The 20,763-nt window shown below is 40.5% G+C and overlaps 1 protein-coding gene across 6 annotated transcripts in view; it reads left to right on the top strand.

The window, feature by feature from the left end:
• Positions 1–20,763, top strand: part of BMPER (BMP binding endothelial regulator) — a 148,903-nt gene that overhangs the window by 57,219 nt on the left and 70,921 nt on the right. For all 6 annotated transcript variants that reach the window (XM_019285473.3, XM_039548177.1, XM_039548175.1 and 3 more), the window contains one exon: positions 18,841–18,940. In XM_019285473.3, coding sequence (XP_019141018.1) covers positions 18,841–18,940 — 100 coding nt within the window. The remainder of the gene's footprint in view (positions 1–18,840; positions 18,941–20,763) is intronic.

Below are 20,763 nucleotides of genomic sequence, written 5' to 3'. Positions count from 1 at the left end.
CTTCCAAATCTTCCACAGTGCTTCAGAGTGGGCCCCAGACAGTTTGTAAACAATGGCTTTGGCTGTGTATGGGACAGCTGCTTGACAACTTACTTAATTACTGGGTGGAAAACAACTTTAAGCTTTAAGAACCAAACCAGGTGTTATGTTCTTTAGGAAAGAAGTAGTTTGAGGTAATCACATTGTTATTATCCAACATTTATGCAGTACTGGTCATGCTGAAAAGTTATACAGAATATCCTCCTTGGTGTTGTTTCCTCTCAGGATTTTTTGTGGCTCATTTACACGAAACTTGCAATAAAAAAAAGTTTGCTTGATGCTGCAGTATACTCAAGTTAGCTGTTGATATCCAAAGGAATCTAGCCATGGTAACACAAACCATTGTGTGGGCTAATTTACACTGTGGACAAACTTAACTATGGCCACGGTACTTAGTGAGGGAGCAGATACTTGTATAGTATGCAGACGAGCCTGTGGGAGAGAGCATTTTTCTTTGTGAAAGGAGACCTGTGCAACAGACAGATGTTCACTTTGCTGGCAGCTGTGCTGGTTAACATGCTACCATCCCCAGATGCTCAATATTCCCATCTTTTGTATGTTCCTGTCTCCTGAGCTCTGACAGTGGAAGGGAGCCAGAAAGCACTTGCTAAATGGGCTCTGGGCAAAATCAGCTGCATAAGCTCAAGCAGCTGGTATAGGTGGCTTGAGATAACCTGACCACCTTTTTCTGCAGCTCATAGACTTGGCAAACCTCTGAGTATGGGATAGACTTCAGCTGGCAACATTAAGATCTGGAAGGCAACCATCAGCTGGTGGTCTTAGAATCACAACTACAACCCTTATTCTTGCTTATCCCTTCTCTTGTGTTGGTCAGGAATGAGGTAAATGTTTTAAACCATCTTCGTGGGCCTTACATTTTTGGATTGGTGGAAGCTTTGTTCAGGTAATGAATCTCACTCAGGGCTTCTCTAATTTATTTCCTATATTTAGGTCTCTCTGTAAGATTAGAATTCAGTTCTTGTTCCTTCCATCACTCAAAGCAAAACTGGAATGAGAATCCTAAGCTGGCCCAGCACTGAGTATGGAGGACCTTGTAGTGATGGGGCCTTGGGGAGGCTGATTTTGCTTGCAGTATTTGATGTCGTGAATTCTTACCTGAGCAAAGCATGGTCCAAACTCACCTACACTCAGCCTCCCCTCCAGCAGAGTGGATAGGTGCCTCCTGGAAAAGAGTTGGCAGAAGGTTGCCAGGTTCTGGTTCATCACTGTAGGCATTTGGAGGTTCTCAACAGAATTCTCCTGTGTACAGGGAAAGCCTTTTTCTAACTAAACTTACAGATTCTGGCCACCTCTGTGAAGCTGTCTAGCCATCTTGCCTAACTTGATTCCTGGGAAACAGGCAGCTGACTGAAAGAAAACAAGGTCTGTTGTGGCGTCAGGGAGAGAGGGCTCAGCTGCAGCTGGCTCGAGCACAGAGAGGGAAGAGGAGAGCATCATGGCATTAGCATTGGTGCTGAAGTCATGTCATCTTGATGAATCTCAGCTTTCAAGTGTCCACGCAGTGCTTGTTCAGCCTTGAGTTCCTGCTTGTGTGGCTGTTCTTTACCAGCAGACATGACCTGTGTGAGCTTTGTGTTGCTCCCGTGTTTCTGTAAGCCATTTTGTCAGCACTGTGTGTGGGTGACAGAACTTCCCTTCTCAGGTTTGCAGTGGTGAGGGATCTTTATGGCCTTTGGATTTCCAAGAGGGATATGATAAACTGAAAGGTTCAGCAGTGAGGATGAATCAGAGAGGATTTTTTTGCCGGTGCCAAAGATTCCTAATGAGGAAGTGCCACATACTGTCTCAATTCAACTATCTTTGTTTTTAAATTTCAAGTCCAGATAAACATTATTTAGAGAAGAGTTTACTCAGGCTTTTCCATCCTTTCCATTCCACTTGTTTCACTTCCGTCTGATGAAATGCTCCATAGAAAAGAATTCTTTTTTAAACAGTATTTGTGGATTAGAAACATGAAGAAGTGGAAGTTACATATTTGCTTTTGAGCATTACTAGTGGCAAGAAGAAAAGGAAGGAACAGCTGGTTTTCTTTTGAAATTTCACAAGTGAAATATTTAAAAAATATATTAACTGTTGATTTTATGATGCTCTTGGTTCTTCTAATTTTTGATGGAGAGAGACTTCACTAATTTCTTTCAACATATACTGAAGGCAGAGATTTTTCCTTGTTTTGTTACATTTAAAAATAGCTACAAATACTGGATATCTGTTTCATTCTATTTCACTTTAAATCCACTCTGAAACCCTGCTTGCAATTAAAAAGTTTCACTCTGGGGGAAAAAACCAGTGCTTTCTCTCTCTCTCTCTCTCTCTCTCTCTCTTTTAATGAACTTGCAAATGGGACAAATGCATGGTGCAATCTGCAAATAATTTACACCAAAATGGAAGAATCCCTCTTGATGAGTGTCTGACATCTGTACAGGTTTTTTCTCCCTCTCTCTTTCCACTCTTTTAGAAACAAAGAGTGAATAATCACTTCAGAAAAAGAATCTAATAAAATAATTTCTGTCAAATTCAGCTTTGGTGTAGTATAAGGAGCTGCTCTTTTACTGTGTTTAAATTGCCTTTACTAGAATGGCATCACCTTATGTTGTGTGTAAATTTGGCTGTAAAATCCTACCTGTCTACTCTGGGAAGCTCCTGGATCTTTCTTGAGAAATCCTTGAGCTAGGAAATATCCTGTCCATTGCCTCACTTACACAGAGTCCATTGTATCTATGTCAGAGTTCTGGTGCTTTTTTTTTTAGTTTTGTAGTAAAGCAGGAAAAAAGGAAGAAAAAAGAAGCATAATTCAGACCTGTCTTGATTTAATGAGATTATTATGGAATAGATAGACTGAGTCTGTTAGAATTGGCCAGAATAAAAGTAAAGAAAATAAAAAGGAAAAAGAAAAAGCACAGTTACCATCTATCAAGTTAGAAGTGTGTGTAAAAATTACACAAGGAGTCCAGAGTTTACCTCAGATGCAGTAGTGGCCTCATTCTCTAGAGTGATAACGTGACTGATTCTCCTTCCTTGCTTCCTCTTAGAAAGAGGGGAGGAAAAAAAAAAAAGAGAGAATAGTAATACATCTCCTGTTTCTAATGCTGATATACAATCCAAAGGGATTTGAGCCAACTTGGAGTGCTCTTTGAAACAGCAGTAAAATTAATTGAGAAAGTTTGAGAGGGCTACAGATAGGAGGGATAATACATAGAAGATTTCATTTAGCTTTGAAGAGGAGCCCTTCCTAAGCAAGTGCTTCACATTTGGGAAGAGGATGAAATTGCTAAATAATCCCTTTCTCTTTACATTTATTTTGGTTGCTCCCAATTGTTTAAAACAGACATGAGTTGAGGGGGAAGGTCTCACGCAGAAATTGTAGTGCTGTTATCTAGAGCGATGCATTTTCTTCTGTGTCTTCACTTGAATGACAATTCTCTTGCTTCTGGTACATGTACTTACTTAAATGACATGGAAAGAATGGACAGTATTTTGAGGGATGCTCCCTGTAGGAATTTCCCTTCATCCTTATTTTCCTGTTTCTACTTCACTTATGTCTAAGGAATGAGCTGTGTCATGCCTGTACCAAATCAAGAGCCCTATACTGCATCTCCTAGGATACCTCTCTTGCTACCTCTCACCTGGGACACAGTGAGCATCCTTACTTGAAAAACAGAGTAGATTTCTAAATAGATTTTGGGTTGTTTTTCTCTTTGCATAGGTTTTAATTAGTGCTGGGGAAGACAATCTGTGCTTGCAGGTTACCATCTAAACAACCTTATTGCATGATTTTTACAGAGGCCTTGGGAGAAAGTTAAGTCTCAAAGTTGAAAATGACCTTTTTGTCTAATCCCGTTTTCCCAATACTAACTAGGACTTGCAAGTGTACAGGATTTGGCAGAGTTGTGCTCACGCTTGCAAAAAATTCAAACCAACCTTTTTCTGCAATCTGAAAATGCATGAGAGAGAAAACATTTTCTCCTAAAGAAATCATAAAAATATTTTGAAAATAAAGTCCCTGCAGAGTCTTTGAACTACAAACAAAATGGTGTTGCCAGTCAGACTCCCCTGGTGTTACTGGAAAAGTACAAGCTTAATGTCAGTCAGAATAACTTTTCTTTTACATTATATGCATGATCAATCCTAATAATTAAGAGTTCAGGAATATTAAGCAGAGCCAATAGAAAAAGTACTTGTCACCCACAGAAAATAATAAAATAGAAAGCCCTTAGCAAAGGCTGCTCTAGTATCAGTTTAATTTGGACACAGAATTGCAGAGACCTCATGCAGACCTCCCTTGGCAGCTCTTAGTTTCTTCAGTCCTCTGTTTCTATCATTGCTATTTTTAGCCCCATCTGTAAAAATATGTTTTTGCCAAGGAGCAAAGGCAGGATAAATTGGAGAAAGCATGTAAGCAAACAAAGAGATCACAAAGCTTACAGGACACTCACAGTTGCAGTTTTGTTAAGCTGCTTCCCATTTGTTCCCTGGCTTTGTGTTACCTATTGCGATTATAAGGCTGCCCAGGCAAGAACTTGGTCTTTCAGCTTCTTTGTTTGTGCTTAAAACCTGCAGCACATCGTTATTACCTATGTAAATAAATGATTTACAGGAGAAGATCTGCACTGCCCACTCCAAGGAAAACTGGGAAAATTTTGTTAAGTCATTTTGTGATAGCACTTTGTACAAGTCCCTATAATGGATGTGGGCAGCCTCAAGTTCTCAGCTAATGGTCTGCTCTTTCTGAGACATATTGCCTCGGCACACTGCCATGCTGAGAGGTCAGTGTGGCCTGCAGGCAAGCCAGAAGCGGTCTCATCTCTGGCCAGCTCAAATTGTTGAAATATAGAGATTTGTCAGCACCTTCCTCTGCAGCCATGCTGGAGAGGTTTTACTGTCACTGAAATGTTTAGGATAACAACCTGAGCATCGTCTGAATAAAAAATAGCTGGCTGTGGAGAGCAGCTACCAGTTGGTGTAGGACAGCTTTTGGTTATTCAACACAGTCATTTTTGTGCTGTTGAATAGAACACCTGGCTGCTTGCTGTTATTCCAGGAAGGTAAATCCAACTCCAGTGGTAAATCCTTTAGCATGGCTGCCAGTGCTATGGGAATGTCTTGGATAGTCACTGGGGATGATGTGGCATGTATATGGATTTTGCCCAGAGGGACTTTTTAGTGTGGTCCATTCTTGCAGCAGCTGTAATTTGTTCTAACTGGTCACTAATTGAAAGATGGTTTATCTTGAATTGCTGATGGCTAGCAGACACCTTCTAATTGCTGTTTGCTCGTATGTCTGTTCATGGTTTGATTGTACAGAATTATCCTTGAGTGATGTTTTCTATTGGCATGCATTTCTCTGGGAGGCAGTGTGAGTACTGCAGAGCTCTTCTGTGATGTGGTGCAAAGATGTAGGAAGTTTTCTTTGTATGTTTGTAGTGAGTAAGGTATAGGGCTTCATCTGCAGTATCTGCTAACAGTACTATGTAAATGATTAAAAGGACAGCAATAACTGTACTAAATGCATGCAAATGAATTATAGAATGGTAGCTGGGTGGGCCAGGAGCCTGGACTCCTTGAAGTCAGTAGGAGATTTAGCTTTGTGGGGTTTTTTGTTTGTTTCATTTTTGGGTTTTTTGTTAGTCTTTGGGTCTTTTGTTAGCTTTGTTTTTTTAAATATCTTTTAATGTCCAGGAACCCCAGGAACTGCATACAGTATTTTTGTACTGCATCTCATAACTTTAGCAAATACTGATTTACAGAAATGGAACAGTTGGGTGGGAAATTCCTGTCAGGGAAGTGCAAGCCTTCCTCATTGCATGGGGAGTGGGCAGTGGAAAATGCTCTCTATATCTAATCAGACCTAACACGTGTAGCACCAGTGACGTGCCAATAAAAGTGTCAGGCCTCAGGACCAGTAATTTACACCCGTGTTTTCAGATTCTCTGTACAAAAAAAAGAAACTCTTGTTGTGGATGAAAAATGATGTGTGAATCGGTAAGGCTAGGCTGAAAAGAAGCAGATGCTGACATTTCTAGAATTAATATTTTTGCCTTAAAGACACATCTGTCATCAGCCTCCACTTTATAAGAGTAGAGGAGCACTTATCTAAATAAACATGGCAGCTGTTTTATATGATGGGTCTGTTTTTTAAATAGTAAAAAAATATTGTATCATTTTGAAAGGTATAGCGGCCATTAATGTTAACTTACAATAATAGTTTGGTGTGTGTAGCTATTCTCTGCTTTAGAATAATTTCAGATGACACTTTCGCACATTATCAGAGAACCACCCTGCATGAGTAGAGGGAAGGTTAATAACTGAAAGTGCGTGCAGCTGAGAACATTGCAAATGCTGAAAACTTGCTGAGAAGAGAGTTCTGGGTTGTAATCTCAGGAGCATGTTAAATAAAATTAAGAGTAGAGAAAAAAAGACAAGAGCTTTTGGAGAAGTAAATTATTAAAGTTCTCTGCTTATGGATGAGGGTTGCAATATAAATAATTCACATTTTTTCAAACGTCTTTGCTTGGCTAATTAACATACCTTTTTCTAGTACTTCAACAAATCCTACACTTAAAAATGTATGTTTCTGTTTCCTATGAGGGTCTTTAGTGAGTCACTTTACACTGATTTTAAGATCATTTTACATCATTAGACAGGTAAAAAGGAGACTTAACAGGGCCAAGGAGACACCTACACTCGCAATCAAACCCGGATTTTATTTGCTTGCTTATTGTCTCTTTGAGGGACTAATAATGGTTTTTAATAATGGTTTTTGATGATGAGGCAGTAAGCCAAGTATAAGAGTGCACTGTAATTTGCATTTCCAATTGCATGTGGTGTGACCCCCATTATTAGTGTTAATATAAGTATTTTCTGAAAGGTAAAATGCAGAAATATCTTCCTGTGTGAGAAGTCTCAGATGTGAAAATTTCTTCTTGGGATATAGGCCCCTTTCACTGGGTTCTAGAAATATACTCCTTCTTTCTAGACAACCTCATGGTTCATACAGTTCTTTTCATTTTTGACTGCTCTATACTTCTATTTTGAAGTGCTTTGCAGGACGTAGTTGGAAAGGTAGATACAAGTGTTTCCACCTCTTCTGTCCATCTTCTTGAATGAAGTTGACCTATATATATGGTCTTGCCAAGAATTTAGGTATGGCTGTTGATTTTGGGAATGTCACGTGATCTTAGCGTGGAGGTAAGTTCCAAGCTGGTTGGCTTGCTGTAATGGGTCTGACCCAGACCAAGAAGAGCAGCAGGCCTTTAGGCATGTGCCGAAAGAGCTGGTCTGCACAAAATATAGCCAGGCCTGGTGTGCTAGAAATGCCTAACTGGCACCATATTGCTGTAGAGGCTTTACCATGCCTAAGCTGTCCCTGAGAAAATTACAATCTGGGCATCAGCCTTTACAGATGCTTTGCTGCCAATGAGAAACCATTAATTAGCAACAGGATCCCATCCATAAAGTAACGGCAAGAGCTAGATATGAACTTTGTTGTGAAAAAAAAGGAAGCAAAGATTTGGAATGTCTGAATGTGTATCATGGTCCATGCAGGGGTGTAAAGGAGGAATGGATTTCTTAGGGTTTCATCCATGCTCTCCCCATGCATGTGCAGATTGTTTGCAAACTAGGAATGAGAGAAAAAAACCCCTGTTATTCTTCTAGCAGCCTTGCTAGCCAGGACTGGGAAATGTCAGCATTTGATGCTGATGCTTCTGTAAGTCATTACCCCTGGAGGAAGGAGGAAGTGGCAGAGGAACTCTGACTTGTAAATGATTCCTAATCAAAATGCTTCCCAAGGCTATTTGTGGAGAACTGCAGATTCCTAAGCAGCCCTTGCTCAGGCTTGTGTTTAAGACTAAAACATGTTACTTTACCTTGATCACAAGCCAGAGTGTGCCCTACCCTGGAGTAGAGCCAAGTCCCATCTCTGGAGATGGACAGCTCTATGTCTTACAAAGCAGTATGCACTGTGGTATTATGGATTTTACTATAGATAGTACCACTGGCTGACAGGGAGTCTAATCCTATACCACTTCAGGTATATTGAAGCTACCGCTGTGACTACTTCGCTGTAGGAACAGTTTCATAACCTGCTGGTTTCATAAAGGTAGCCTAGTTTTCCTAAAACTTTATTTTCCAAGAAATCCTCTGAATGAGCTGCAGTTTACCACTTTCTCTTGCAGTTCACCTCTTTGTCACATAACATTTTAAAGTGTATTTTTAACTCACTTGGCTAAGTGCTTAGGACAAACAGGATCTCCTGTTAATGAAAACCTTTGATGGATGCATTAAGAATGCAGTGTGTATGTAATCCTATATTTCCTGAGGTTACCTCACCAGTATACATGGAGCATAACATTTAAGGAGTATGCATGCATGTATAAAGGTCTTGTAAAAAGCTAGAAGTAGTGTCCTACTACTACTACTATGGTATGATTTATTTTACCGTGGATGTTCTTCAGATATCAGTGTGCTTTATCATCAGACCTTGAGGCAAGGTCATCCATAAATTGTGGAAATAACTGGTGAAGGATTAAGTCTCAACCTCTCCAATACCTCACTGCCGTGAACCACAGAAGGAGATTTGTTCTCTTTCCTTGTGAATGGAACAATGATTTGATGTGAACTGTTCTGGTAGATTTTGACCTAGTAACAACTTTTCAAAGTTAAGGTGTGTAGGTACCTGCTTCTAAATTGTGTACTTTTTTTGCTCTTCCAAGAACAACCCTAATTGGTTTTATTCATGACCTTTTTTACACATTTGCATCCCAAAACCATGCAATGAAATGAAGTTCATATTGTCTACAAGAAAGTACCTGCTGAATAGAAAGTCTTTATTTTGCATCTAAATGCCAGATGTCAGAATTTGGGCATTTGGAGATTTAATTCACTCAAGTCTTGCAATTTATTCCTGCAGATAACTTAAGGGGAATTATTTAAAACTAATGCTCTAAGGCAAAGCTGTGTGGATACATCTGTAGAGTTTCTGGTTGTGATGAAGTATTTTAAAGAATGATGATGAAGTGAGAGTCAGAATTGTCACCTTTCTCAGGGCCACAATGGTACTAGTATTCTGTGTGTGCAAGAAACACACTGGGGACACTGGAGGGATTTAATAACTGTATCTCTGAACAAACTGTTCAGATGGAAAAGCTGTTCTCAGAAGGGAGGCCAGAACTGCACCATAACGTGGGAGTTGGAAGTGGGGGTGAAGGGTGTCGTCGATAGTTGCCAAAGTGTGGGGTTTACAGGAGTACCATTTGCTGTAGGATGTAGGAAGAAAAGCTTGTGAGGTAGTATCACAAAGCTTATGCTGTAGAAAAAGAAGCGAAAAAAAAGGAAAAAAAGCCTTTGTGCAGGTTTATCTTATGAAAAGCAAATGATCTTTATATAAATACATTGTGGCAGTGGCTATCATTTTGCAGGCATTGAGTTAGGACTTTGAAACGTTATGCAAAGGCACTGGTGGTGTATACACAACTGTACACCCACTGGACTGTGCTTCATGTGTTCTTGATGCCAATGAAAACAAAGCAGGCTCCAACTGATTCAGGGGAAAAGTCATGGCTGCAAGAAGCCAGGACCTGTTTTACAGAGCTACTGCTCTGCTTCTAATAACTGAAGTTAGGAAAGTCCCTTGGATTTAACCCTAACTTTCTTATTATCTGGAATAGGACATGAATAAGCTGAAGAAGCTTGTTAGTGGTTTTTAATAGTTTTTCTGGCCACAGACAGTTTCCAGCTTAGCATGTTTTATTGCAATTTTTCATAGAAGCAGTTCTTTTTAAAAGAGAAATAAATAATCATGTGGCTCACAGCAAAGCTTCCATAGTCACTGGAGACCTCTGGTGCAACGGCTAAATGAATAATGAATAGCTGAACTCCCTTCTGCAGTGGTGTGCCAGAATTGTTTCCTTGCCAATGTCTTTGCTTCCCATCTGCTGTCCCCACAAAGCTGCAGCTCTTTACCCCCAAGGTGGTGGAGAGCCCCTTTTCTGCAGCATGCAACTGCCCTCTTGGCCCATTCCTGCTTAAGTGGTTATCTTGGTTCATTTTTCGCCCTTGTCTGTGCAACTTCTAGGACTTTTGTTCAAAGTGCTGTCATCCAAAGTGGACTGAAAACCAGTGGAAAGACTCCCACTGGATTGTATGACCTTTGGGGCAGTCCTTGCCTACATCCTGCCTTAAAATCCACCTCTTCCACCTGGTGTATATGTTCTAACCTCCAACCTTGGCTCTGTTGGAGTGTGCCCTATGCAGCAACCGGCAGGGAGATAAGAGGGGGAAGCATAGCCTGTATAAAGATGTCTGGTTCATAGAAAACACCAAGATATGTGGAGGATAGGGGCAGGGGTACCTGTGGTTGTGGCATTTCTGTTATGTAGCTGCCTATTAATAATGAGCTATTTTTAATTTCAGAAGTCTAAAGCCTTTTGATACTACTACCCAGCATGGACTTTATAAGGCACAGTGACAGCAATCAGTCTAACAAGACCTGCAGCAAGGAAGAGTTTGATTAGTAAGTGAATGAAATAGCAGCAAGGGATGGAGATGATGTGAAAGGATTCAGATGAGAGGAAAAGCTGAATTTGAGACGCTGGTCAGTCACCTGCATGCTGAAAACAAGAACTAACCTGCTGCGTAGCATTAAGGCATTAAGTGTAGTTGGTAAAGTTGAGAAAATTATGGTAACTTTTTAGATAGTCTCTCACTGGGAAAAAAATTATGAGAAGTGATGATCTGTTGCTGGAAATAGTGCCTGGGATAATTACACTGTCCACAAAGGTGCTTGTGGTGCAGTGTGAATCCAGCCATCTCTTGAGTTTTCAAGAGATACTGTTTCTGTTTTTTTTTTTTTTTCTTAACTCACTATCAACTAGCAGAAGAAGGAATAGGCACTTCTGTTACATTGTTGGAAACTCTGCCTTCTCTTTAATTCAGAGATCTTAAAAACTACCTAATGAAAGGCAGAATATTTTGTGGGACACATTACTTCTGCTTGCAGGAGAGATTTGTTGAGAGAAACAGATCTAACCCTGGAAAAAGCCTCAGCTGTTGAACTGTCTGGGAGAAGAATCAATAAAATAACAGCTCTCACAGCAGAACAAATGCATGAGCTGCATCTGAAAGCATCCTGCACTTAGGATAGTTGATGGGCAGTCTGGAACACAGATATCATGAATCCTTGTAGGTACTGGGAGTGAAAAAAAACAACACAGGAAAGACATGAAGAAAAATGCCTCATCTCATGGGAAAAGTGCATTAGGTATGGGATGCAGACCTGTTTTATATACCACTGTCCCTGCTAACCTAGGAATAGAGATTATGTTCCCAGAACAGCAGAAGCAGCAAAGCTTTATTTCTATAGATGTGTGGCACTTGATCTGTCCTATCTGCAAAAATCTGGGTTTTTTTCCAGCACCTCCATGACACAAGCACTGAATGAAAGGCACAAGGTCTGGGAGATGCTGGCTGGAAGGCCAGCTGCCTCCTAACATTGTAGGATGCTTTCCGGTGTTCTTTCTGAGAAAGAAATCGGGGGTTCTCTGCTCTCTGCAGCAGTCTGGCTTTGAAAAAGACTTGTAGGAACTTAAATATCCTTGCGGTCATTTTGATTTTTGCTATTTTATCTCTATGTACCTTTTTCAGAGTAGTCCCTTGATTATTTGTGGCTGGAGCTGGTCTGTGATTCACAAACTACAGGTGTCCCTGGTTTCTGCCTGCATAAGCCTACTTTCCTTAGGAAATCAGCCTGAAAGGGACAAAGTACACACCACAATTAAACCTTTCAGGGCTTCTGAGAGAAGAGGGGCTATTTACAACATCATTTTTAACAGAGCCAAGAGCTCAGTGTGTAAGCCCTGGAGGGGAGAGGGCTGCTGGCTGTTCAGCTGTGTGACTTTGCAAGTAGGCTATTGGGTCAGCAAACAATTTGATTTCAGCTGGATTGTGAAGCCAGATGCAATATCATCCCAGTGACACTTCTACATAGTGCTATTAGACTGGAGAAATGTGGCCAAGTGCTGTTTGTACTGTCCCCCAGCTGAAAGCAGAATGCTCTGACCTCCCGCAAGGAGCCCTTCTGCAGTTCCAGCAACTGTGAGATTTCAGACTGGTGTCTCTGCCTGTGTATACCTTAAAGAAAGTTACTGCAACCCATAATTTCATGTTCCAGAATGGTCCCTTTCACCCAAGGCAGTAAATACCCTGGTCTTCCACTTCCTCCCATAGGACACTCAGTGCAGCTCATGTTTTTGTGGAACCTGAGAGAAGCAGGACCAGCAGCTCCCCAACAGTCTGATTTCAAAGTGTAGACCTATGTCCCAGAAGGATGTACTTCAGTCTCTGGGAGGATGCTGTGATATTTCAGCAAACAAACAGCAACCCACTTCCTCTACAGAAGAGAAAATTTATTTTCTTAATCTAACCAATCCCAGGAAATGTGGCTCCTGTGAACTGGAATGGATGGCAAGACTTGGATAGACCTGGCACCTACATGTCACTTTGTACACACCATATTTTGTTAATGGAACACATAACAGTATTTAGAGCCTTCATTCTATCCTAAATTACGAATTAATGAATTAATGTAGTTAATCCTTCAGCAGATGGATACAACCATATACACAGTAACTTCCAAAAGAGGGAGACTTTTTGTTTCTTGGTTTTAGGTCAAGATGTTTTAACTCTGTGACATTTTGCAACTCCACTTGCAATTTGCTAGGAACTCAGGGTCATGAATTTACATTAGTTGGAGAAAACTAGTTAGACTTTCCTGTTACTGCAGCTTGTTGTTGACATAGACTGTACACCTAAGAAATTGTGTCATAAGCATGCATATGGAAGGAGAGGTGGTGGAAGTCAAACTTTAACCTCCTAGAAATTGACAGAGATTTTTATGCTTCTTTTGCTGTGTCAGGGAATGGCTTTGCATCAGACTGAGATTAAAAATTGAAATAATTTCAAGAATTGTGCCTTTGCTTTGCCCTAGAGTTGGTTTAGTAATTTGTTTACAAGAATCTTGTATCTTACCATTTCTAGTCTGTGTAGATTTATAGGTAATTTTTAAGACATTTAAGAAGATTTATTTATATCCACAATAATTTGTATGACCTGGTGTTAAAATGTATGTGAGCTCTGTAGAGCTCACATGCAATGTGAGAATTGCACATGCAGTTCTTAGGACACCACTTCAGACTGTCACTAGGGCCACTTTCTAAAGCCTTTCCATAGCAGTGATATTGCAGAAAATAGGGTTTGAGATCTAGATCTAAAGTTGAAAAATCTGGCACATACAAGACAGTGTAAATACCTGCTGTTTTGAACTGAAGCCCAAGATCTCCCTATTCTGAATGTTATCCAATACTTTCTAAATAGTAATTTTAAAAATCCCAATCTAGACAATAGATCAGACTTCAAGGGATGTGGGAAGCTCTGGCTTGTCTGCCTGATTGATGTGCTGATTGCTTTTATGCTGAGAACTGTATTGCTACTTTGTACATTTCCTAAAAATCTTCTTCCTCCTGTGACCCTTCCAGGGAACTCTCACTGTGCATGACATGGCTGTTTCAGGGGCCCTGAAATACTGTGTAGGGGTGAAGTTATTTCCAGAGGCTGTCCACCACATGCTGCACCATCATTCTTACAAGAACTGGAGTGTCTTTCATCTGATTTGGGAGAGAACACCTTTCCAGATTAAATTTCCAGATGAAACCCACACTTTAAGCACAGTATCCTCTCCCTTTTGTACCTGAAGTCTACTTGCATGGCACATCAGGGACTGTAATCTGATTGTAAGCTCAAGGTATGGGTTTTCAGGGCATGCGATTCTAGAGGCATTTTGGAGATGCTTGCATAGTACTTGTTGCTGACCTGGTTTATGTTTCCAGTACATGTTTGGGAGGTAGTGAAAGTCTTTATTATCACAGAGTAGTTAATAAGTCAGACAGAGCTCCTGGAGGCCACCAAGTGTATGCAAGCCAATACACCATCCAGTTCACGTAGGAAGCCCTATACACATCAGCCAATGTGGTGTAATGAAACGAATCCTGGAATGCATTAATAATTTTTTAATTCCAGAATAGTAATACTCATTGTTATCTGAATCTTAAATCATATGTCTTTATTGATATATGTCTATTTATTGCCTTTATGCCTTTGCTGTCACAGAAATGATAATATTTCATAATATGTTCATGGTGACTGTAGTTACTTGCACTGGGGTAGAGTAGTTGAAGACAAACAGTCACACAGTTGTGTGTTTATTTGGCTTTTTTTGCCACTGGCATGGGGCAGACTTGCTCAATAGTGACCCTGTTGAACTTTCAAAATTTTTTTTTCATGCTGGTGGCGTAAAATCTTTCTTCATAGCTGGAGACAACCTTGAACATATGTCTTAGTTCTTACAACAACCCTGCTGAGTCTACAGTGTGTGTCTGACCTTGCTCTTAATATCTGGAATATGTATTCCAGAGTTGAGAGAAATGTTATTTTGGTATTTCCTTTTATTATTATTTTTTTTCTGTAAGGATAGGCTCACTGGTAGCAAATGAAACCTTTTACACTTCTTCTAGAATGAAAGTTAAAAATAAATGCCTACAATCCACTGAATCCTAATGCCAGCCAGCACTTAGACAAAATATTCTGCAAAATCAATGGAAATTATACTTCTTTTAGAGGATGAGCAGTCTTTCAAGTACAAGGTGAACATAGGGCAAAACTAAGGAGGTATCTTTTTTAGATGATTTATAGCTTCACTAAAGCACAGAGATGAAACTTGAAAGTGAAATAGAAAATGAGATACCCACAAGAAGCTTGGTTCTTGATAATACTTGTGTTAATCTTTAACCTTAAATAACAAGTATGTAAAATATTATTAAGTTTAGACATGCTCATTATCAGTAGCAAACAAATTGGGAATGTAGAAATCTCTGTCCTACTGGGATTTCATGAGTGCTTTAAAAATCTGCTAAAGACAAGCTGTTGGTGGTGGTCACTTTCTTGCCTTCATGATAGATGAAGCCCAAGGTTCTTGGGGATTAATTACAGAACCTGCAGGCGTTTTTCTCTCCGTCTGTCGCAGCACACAGGCTGCACACATGCTGTGCACCAGGCATGTGGGTAGCTTACCTAGAAACTGCACTCTGTCCTTCATCCAGTGTGTCCAGCAGTCGGTCATAGCCTAGATGGGTGTGTCTCTCAACTCTGCCAAGTTACTTGTGTCCTTATTGAACAGCAAAATATCATAATCGAGGCAGGAGCTGAGCCGAAGTGAATGCATAACTAGATGGACCAGCTCCATGCTTTCATTTAAAGAAGGATTCGTTATCTCTCTTTCTCAAAGATGGACCTCTTGTGGGAGCATTAGAAAGTGCTATTTCATCTCCCCCTCTCTTCTGTCTCTTGAGAAAGCTGCTGAGACAAGACAAAACCTCAGTCCACACCACCTGCTGAACTGATGCTTTGAAGCCTTTTGGTTTATCTTGCAGATATGAGGTGGCAGCAGGAGTTACAGTGTTTTTATTTGTCTGCAAGGTGGAAAGTGAATCTTTTCTTTGTAGACATTAGATCTCTTACAAAATCTGTTACCTCCAGAAGACTGTGCGCTGCAGCAGCCTCCTCTGGTTAAAGTTCTTGTTAACTGTTGCTCAAGGATTTATTTGACTAGCTCTTGAATAGCTTTTCGCACAGGAAGCAGATGTCACTTGTGCTTTATTGGTCTCTGCTGGCTTCCAATTCAGGTTTTACTGAACAACTGGAGGTTGTTGCTTCTGACCTGGAGCATTCTAGCTACATGGGAGATATCATACATGGAAATGTGAACTAAAAGCTGTAGATGTAATTGAGAGGTGGAAGAGGCAAGATGTTCACTGTGCAGTTCCCACCCTAGCTTAGGTCATCCAAAGCCAATCTTCTTCCTCTCCAGAGTTATTTTTTCCATTGATTTTGGGTTTTTTTGTTGAACTTTTGTTGCACTCATTTTTTTTTCCTACACAGCTCTATTCCATGCAATTTAAAGCACTGGCTGCACTAGCTGCTTTGAAAACGGGTATTCTGAATGCTTTGTGAGTCTTGAATTATGATGGCTGAGGCTTTTAAGAAAATAGAAATATTGTGTGTGTTTTGACATTCAATGAGTGCCCAATGAATTTTCTCTCTAAGTTCTGTAGGGCAGGTAGAATTATTCTTAATTTAAATGGTACAGGTTGATTTGTTTCAGACTGTTTTGAACTTGCACTAGCATGACATTCAAGCCTTGGAGAGCCTATCTGGGAGAGCAGCAAGTTAGAAAATAGTTTGGGTGTTAAAAAGCAGCATTCCAGCTGGAAGCAGGGGTAGCAGTGAGGTGAACAGACGGGTGGAATTAGTCTTAGTTTGTGCAGAGGGGCCAGTACAAAAAGTACAGAAGGAGCTATAAACAAAAGGCCGAAATGAGAAAATATTTTACGTTGTCCATGGCATTTTGTATTTAAAAAATACCTATGCAAGAGGCTGCAAAGGAAACATCTCAATAGTGTGCTAAGCCTGAGCTTTGATTCAATCTATCAGAGAAGCAAAACTCCATGACAGTTCTGCAGAGCCACAGGTTATGTGAGTATGAAATGCAGCAGCAAGATTGCAAGAAAGGACCTGTTCTCACCATGTATTGGAGTATTGCTTTATCGTTACAGAATCACAGAATAGTTTGGGTTGAAAGGGACGTTAAAGATTATCTAGGTACAATCGCCCATCCCCCAGCTATGTGCAGGGATACCTTTCACTAGACCAGGTTGCTCAGTGCCCCATCCAACCTGGCCTTGAACACTCTCAGGAATGGGGTACCCACCACTTCTCCTGGCAACCTGTTCTGGTGTCTCGCCACCCTCACAATAAAGAATTTCTTCCTAATACCCAATCTAAGCCTACTCTCAGTTTAAAGCCATTTCTCCTTCTCCTGTTGCTAGATGCTCTTGTAAAGTCTCTCTCCATCTTTCTTGTAGGCTCCCTTCTGGTACTTGAAGGGTGCAATTAGGTCACCTCAAATTCTTCTCTTTTCCAGGCTGAACAGTCCAAGTTCCCTCAGCCTTTCCTCATTTTCTTCCATGGATATATTCCTGATCCTGTCACCAGTCTGGCTGAGACATCCATGCCCTGCTTTCCCTTTTGCTGAATTGTCACCGAAGTTTGAACTTTGGCTTCTTGTAGCCTTTTTCCCTGGGGTGAATGACGGCACTACTTCAGAGAGCCCTTGTTTTTTTCTTTCATTCTGCACCTGTGTCTCTTCTCACAGAGCTATTCCCTAAGCATACTAAGGAACATCACTAAAGAATTAATTTAGTTTTGTCAAGTTTCTGGTCTGACCCTTAATTTAGAGCAGTCATTTCTGTCTACAATAAGCTCTGTGTTTCTGCATGCTGCAGTGAAAGAATTACGAGCAGTCCTCAGCCATGTGCATTCAGGATGCTTTGGTAGCCCCATGGGACAGGCAAACTTCAGTGCCTGAAAACTTATTATAGAACGGGGGTACAGTCAGTATGTTATTTTCTGTGCAACAGTGGGTCTGCCTATATGTAAAAGCTTTTACATGATTCACTGAGGCCATTAGGAGTGGAGTGGTATACCATCATTTCAGGCACAGAGCCCTTCGAAATGAACGGCTTTTTCCATCTTTTTCCAGGGAGCCCTGAAAGCCATTCAGCATGTAGGTTGGAGGAGACTGTTCATAAGCCTTCAATCACAGCATCAGGAACACAAGGCTTGTTGCTGGGATGAGCCTGCAGCTCTGAGTGATAAGGCAAGACAGCTAGATCAGCTAGATCAAAAGTACTGACTTTCCTTGCTGAGATAAAGATGGACTGATTTTTAAAATTTGGCAACCTGGACCACTCATAAGCGTATGGAGCACACGTTGGTAGAGGGTCTTGAGCTAAACACAGTATTCTGAAGGCATGATGAAATGATTAGGCAACAGAGTGGAATGAGAAATAAGATCACTTTTGACTGACTCACTCTTAGACATATTTTCTGTGCTTTTGTCTTTGTTTCTGGTATTCATTGATATACCAGGATACATCCAGTCTAGTTCCCTTTCCCTTTCCCTTTCCCTTTCCCTTTCTCTTTCCCCTTCCCCCTCCCTTCCCTTTCCCTTTTCTTCTCCTTTTCTTCTCCTTTTTTTTTCTCCTCACTCATTCTCAACATTTCATATACCCACTTGGTTTTCAGTCCTCTGAAGAAAGCAGACCTTCTGGGTTTGCATAGTTGGCTTTGGAGGCTAACAAGAATGTGCTTTCTTAAGTGATTTCAGCTTATTTGGCTTCTGAGTTCACAGACATAGTGGAAGAACACCTGCTCTCATCTTGCTTCAGCACTTAATCCCTGTCCCAGACAAGCCTAGAAGGGCACGGCACAGGAGATGAAGAATAATACAAAAAATTGCTCAATAAATTTTTGGAACATCCGGAAAGGTTCATGGATAATGATTTTATTTTCCCTGGTTTTATCATATCCACACCAAGAAATAAGATAGAAAGACACTGTTTCTTCAATTAATTCCATTCATTGTTTGAGAGATTGAAAAAAATACAGATAATCCAAGGTCTCTGCAAGCAATATAGAAAGTCTTGAAGTACAGTTGTACATGTCCTGTACACCGGATGCAAGCAGAGATTTCTGTTGGCAAATGCTGCTTTGGCTAATGCTTTTCAAGACCTTGTTGCCTGTGTGTGTCTATTGTGTGTGTGTGTGTGCACACATTTATACTTGATATTTTGCTTTAATTTTTTTTTTCTAATGGAGCCTATTTTCCTTCAGGGTGGCAGGACACAGTGTATCCAAGAAGTTTGCCCCATTCTCTCATGTCCCCAGCACCTCAGTCTCATTCCTGCTGGACAGTGTTGCCCCAAATGCTTAGGTGAGTGGTTTCTTCCCCGAGGAATTTTGTAATTAATACAATATGTTTGTGCATAACATCTTTTAGACCAGTATTTCACAATACTGGTAAATTCCAGGAGGTGAAAGAGACTACTGCTCAGCATTTATAATCCACAGATTTTGAACACGTACTCAGGGTCAGTGTTAGGGTTGTGATGGGTGGTACTAAGCAAGCGGCTGCAGAAGAGCATTTGAATATAGACCAGTTGCCTTGCTTAGAAGGACAAATACAGAGATGCTTCCCACCTTCATTATATATTTTACAAAGGAGGTTGAGGCGGGAGAAAATGTTCCTTTGGAGTTTGCCACAAGAAAAAGGCCTCACCTGCTCATATCATTACTTGAGTGAGCATTTGCATTCTTGATTTTGAGGAAATGCAGGTCAGAGGTAACTTCTGAACTTACATTGCATTTTTAGAAACTATTGTCAGAGAGGCCACAGATCCAGGAGTCCATCTCATGATTGCCTTCTTAAGGTGCAATCACACTGTCATCCACGAATATTTTCAATGACATCTTTCCAAAACATTTTAAAGTTGTAAGTCATAGGCCTCCAAGAAGGGCTAGTTTGTCCAGGTCATGACAAGTAAGTCAGTGACAAAAATAAGGCACTGCCTTGTTTTGCCCTTACTGTGTCCACAGATCCCACAGTTTAACATTCCATCTATTTCATAAACAAAGAGCACTTACATCCTACCAAGTAAATCAACTTTAGTTTGGTCTATGGGGTTATAACTAGGTTTGGAAAAATTTCAGAGCCAATTACTCCCAGTTCTTCAATGGAAACTTTTTGTAATTTTGACTATATTTTCATCTGAAATCTCTTTCCAGGTCTAGGTTATAGAGAAGTCTGGCCTTGGAGGCAGCAAAGCCATATAGAATTCTAGGTTCTCATAATACTTAACATTTTTGATTGCAAGAAACAAACCTGAATTTATTTATTTGCTAATAGAGAGGTGCTACAGATAAATGTCTGCCTGGAACATTTAACCACAGTGCCAGAGAGTAATGCAGTAGAGGAATGAAATGGAGAGGAGAACAGTCCAAATGCTGAGCTTCTGTTTTGGCTGAGGACATTTTTCCTTTCCTTCTGTAAACTCCCATTGTCATCTCCTCCCCATGCTTTTCCTGACTGAACTTTCCCCTCTGTGAACTAGACATTCAAAATGCAGCTTTAATTTTTGACTGCTTCAAGGGGATCTTTCTATAAATGCTTTTTCCCCTTCTTAGAATGTAAACAAATTCACTAATAATAATTAATTTCATTTTATGTGGTTTTTACTCGAAAGCATTTCATATACCTGTGAATAGATTATGTCTATTTACAGGGAACTGTTAAAAGTTTTGGAGGGGAGGTAAAGCCAAGGGATGAGTAATGCACTGCATGGCAGTTGGGAAAGAGAAAAGTTTCCAGGGATGCTGAGGCATAGTTTTTAAAGTATCATGTGGAAGACCTCCCTGCAATTGAATTCCTGATACTCTGTGTACATAGCTTAGAAGAATGCTGTGGACTCTACTGGGACTTGAATTATTAGCTTAACTAGTGGTTATGAGCCAGCAAAGACAACCATTAAGTGAATATCTTCATCACCACATCTTTTAAAGTGGTGCCTCCTTTGACAGTGGTTTTTAACCAACTATTTGAACTGGGTTGGCCACCCGGAATTGCACTGAGTAGTTTGCAAGGCATGGCAAGAGGGTGTGGGAGAGAGCTGGACCTTTGTTCACTTGCTGACACAAGCTATGTGATTGAAGTCCTGGCCCCACAGAGAGCAGTAGAAGCATTGTTGCAGGCAGGACTCT

Source organism: Corvus cornix, chromosome 2 (genome assembly GCF_000738735.6).
Source record: "Corvus cornix cornix isolate S_Up_H32 chromosome 2, ASM73873v5, whole genome shotgun sequence".
In the NCBI taxonomy this organism is placed as follows: domain Eukaryota; kingdom Metazoa; phylum Chordata; class Aves; order Passeriformes; family Corvidae; genus Corvus; species Corvus cornix.
Note: the sequence above shows the minus strand (reverse complement) of the source record. Positions and strands in the feature narration are given on the sequence as shown.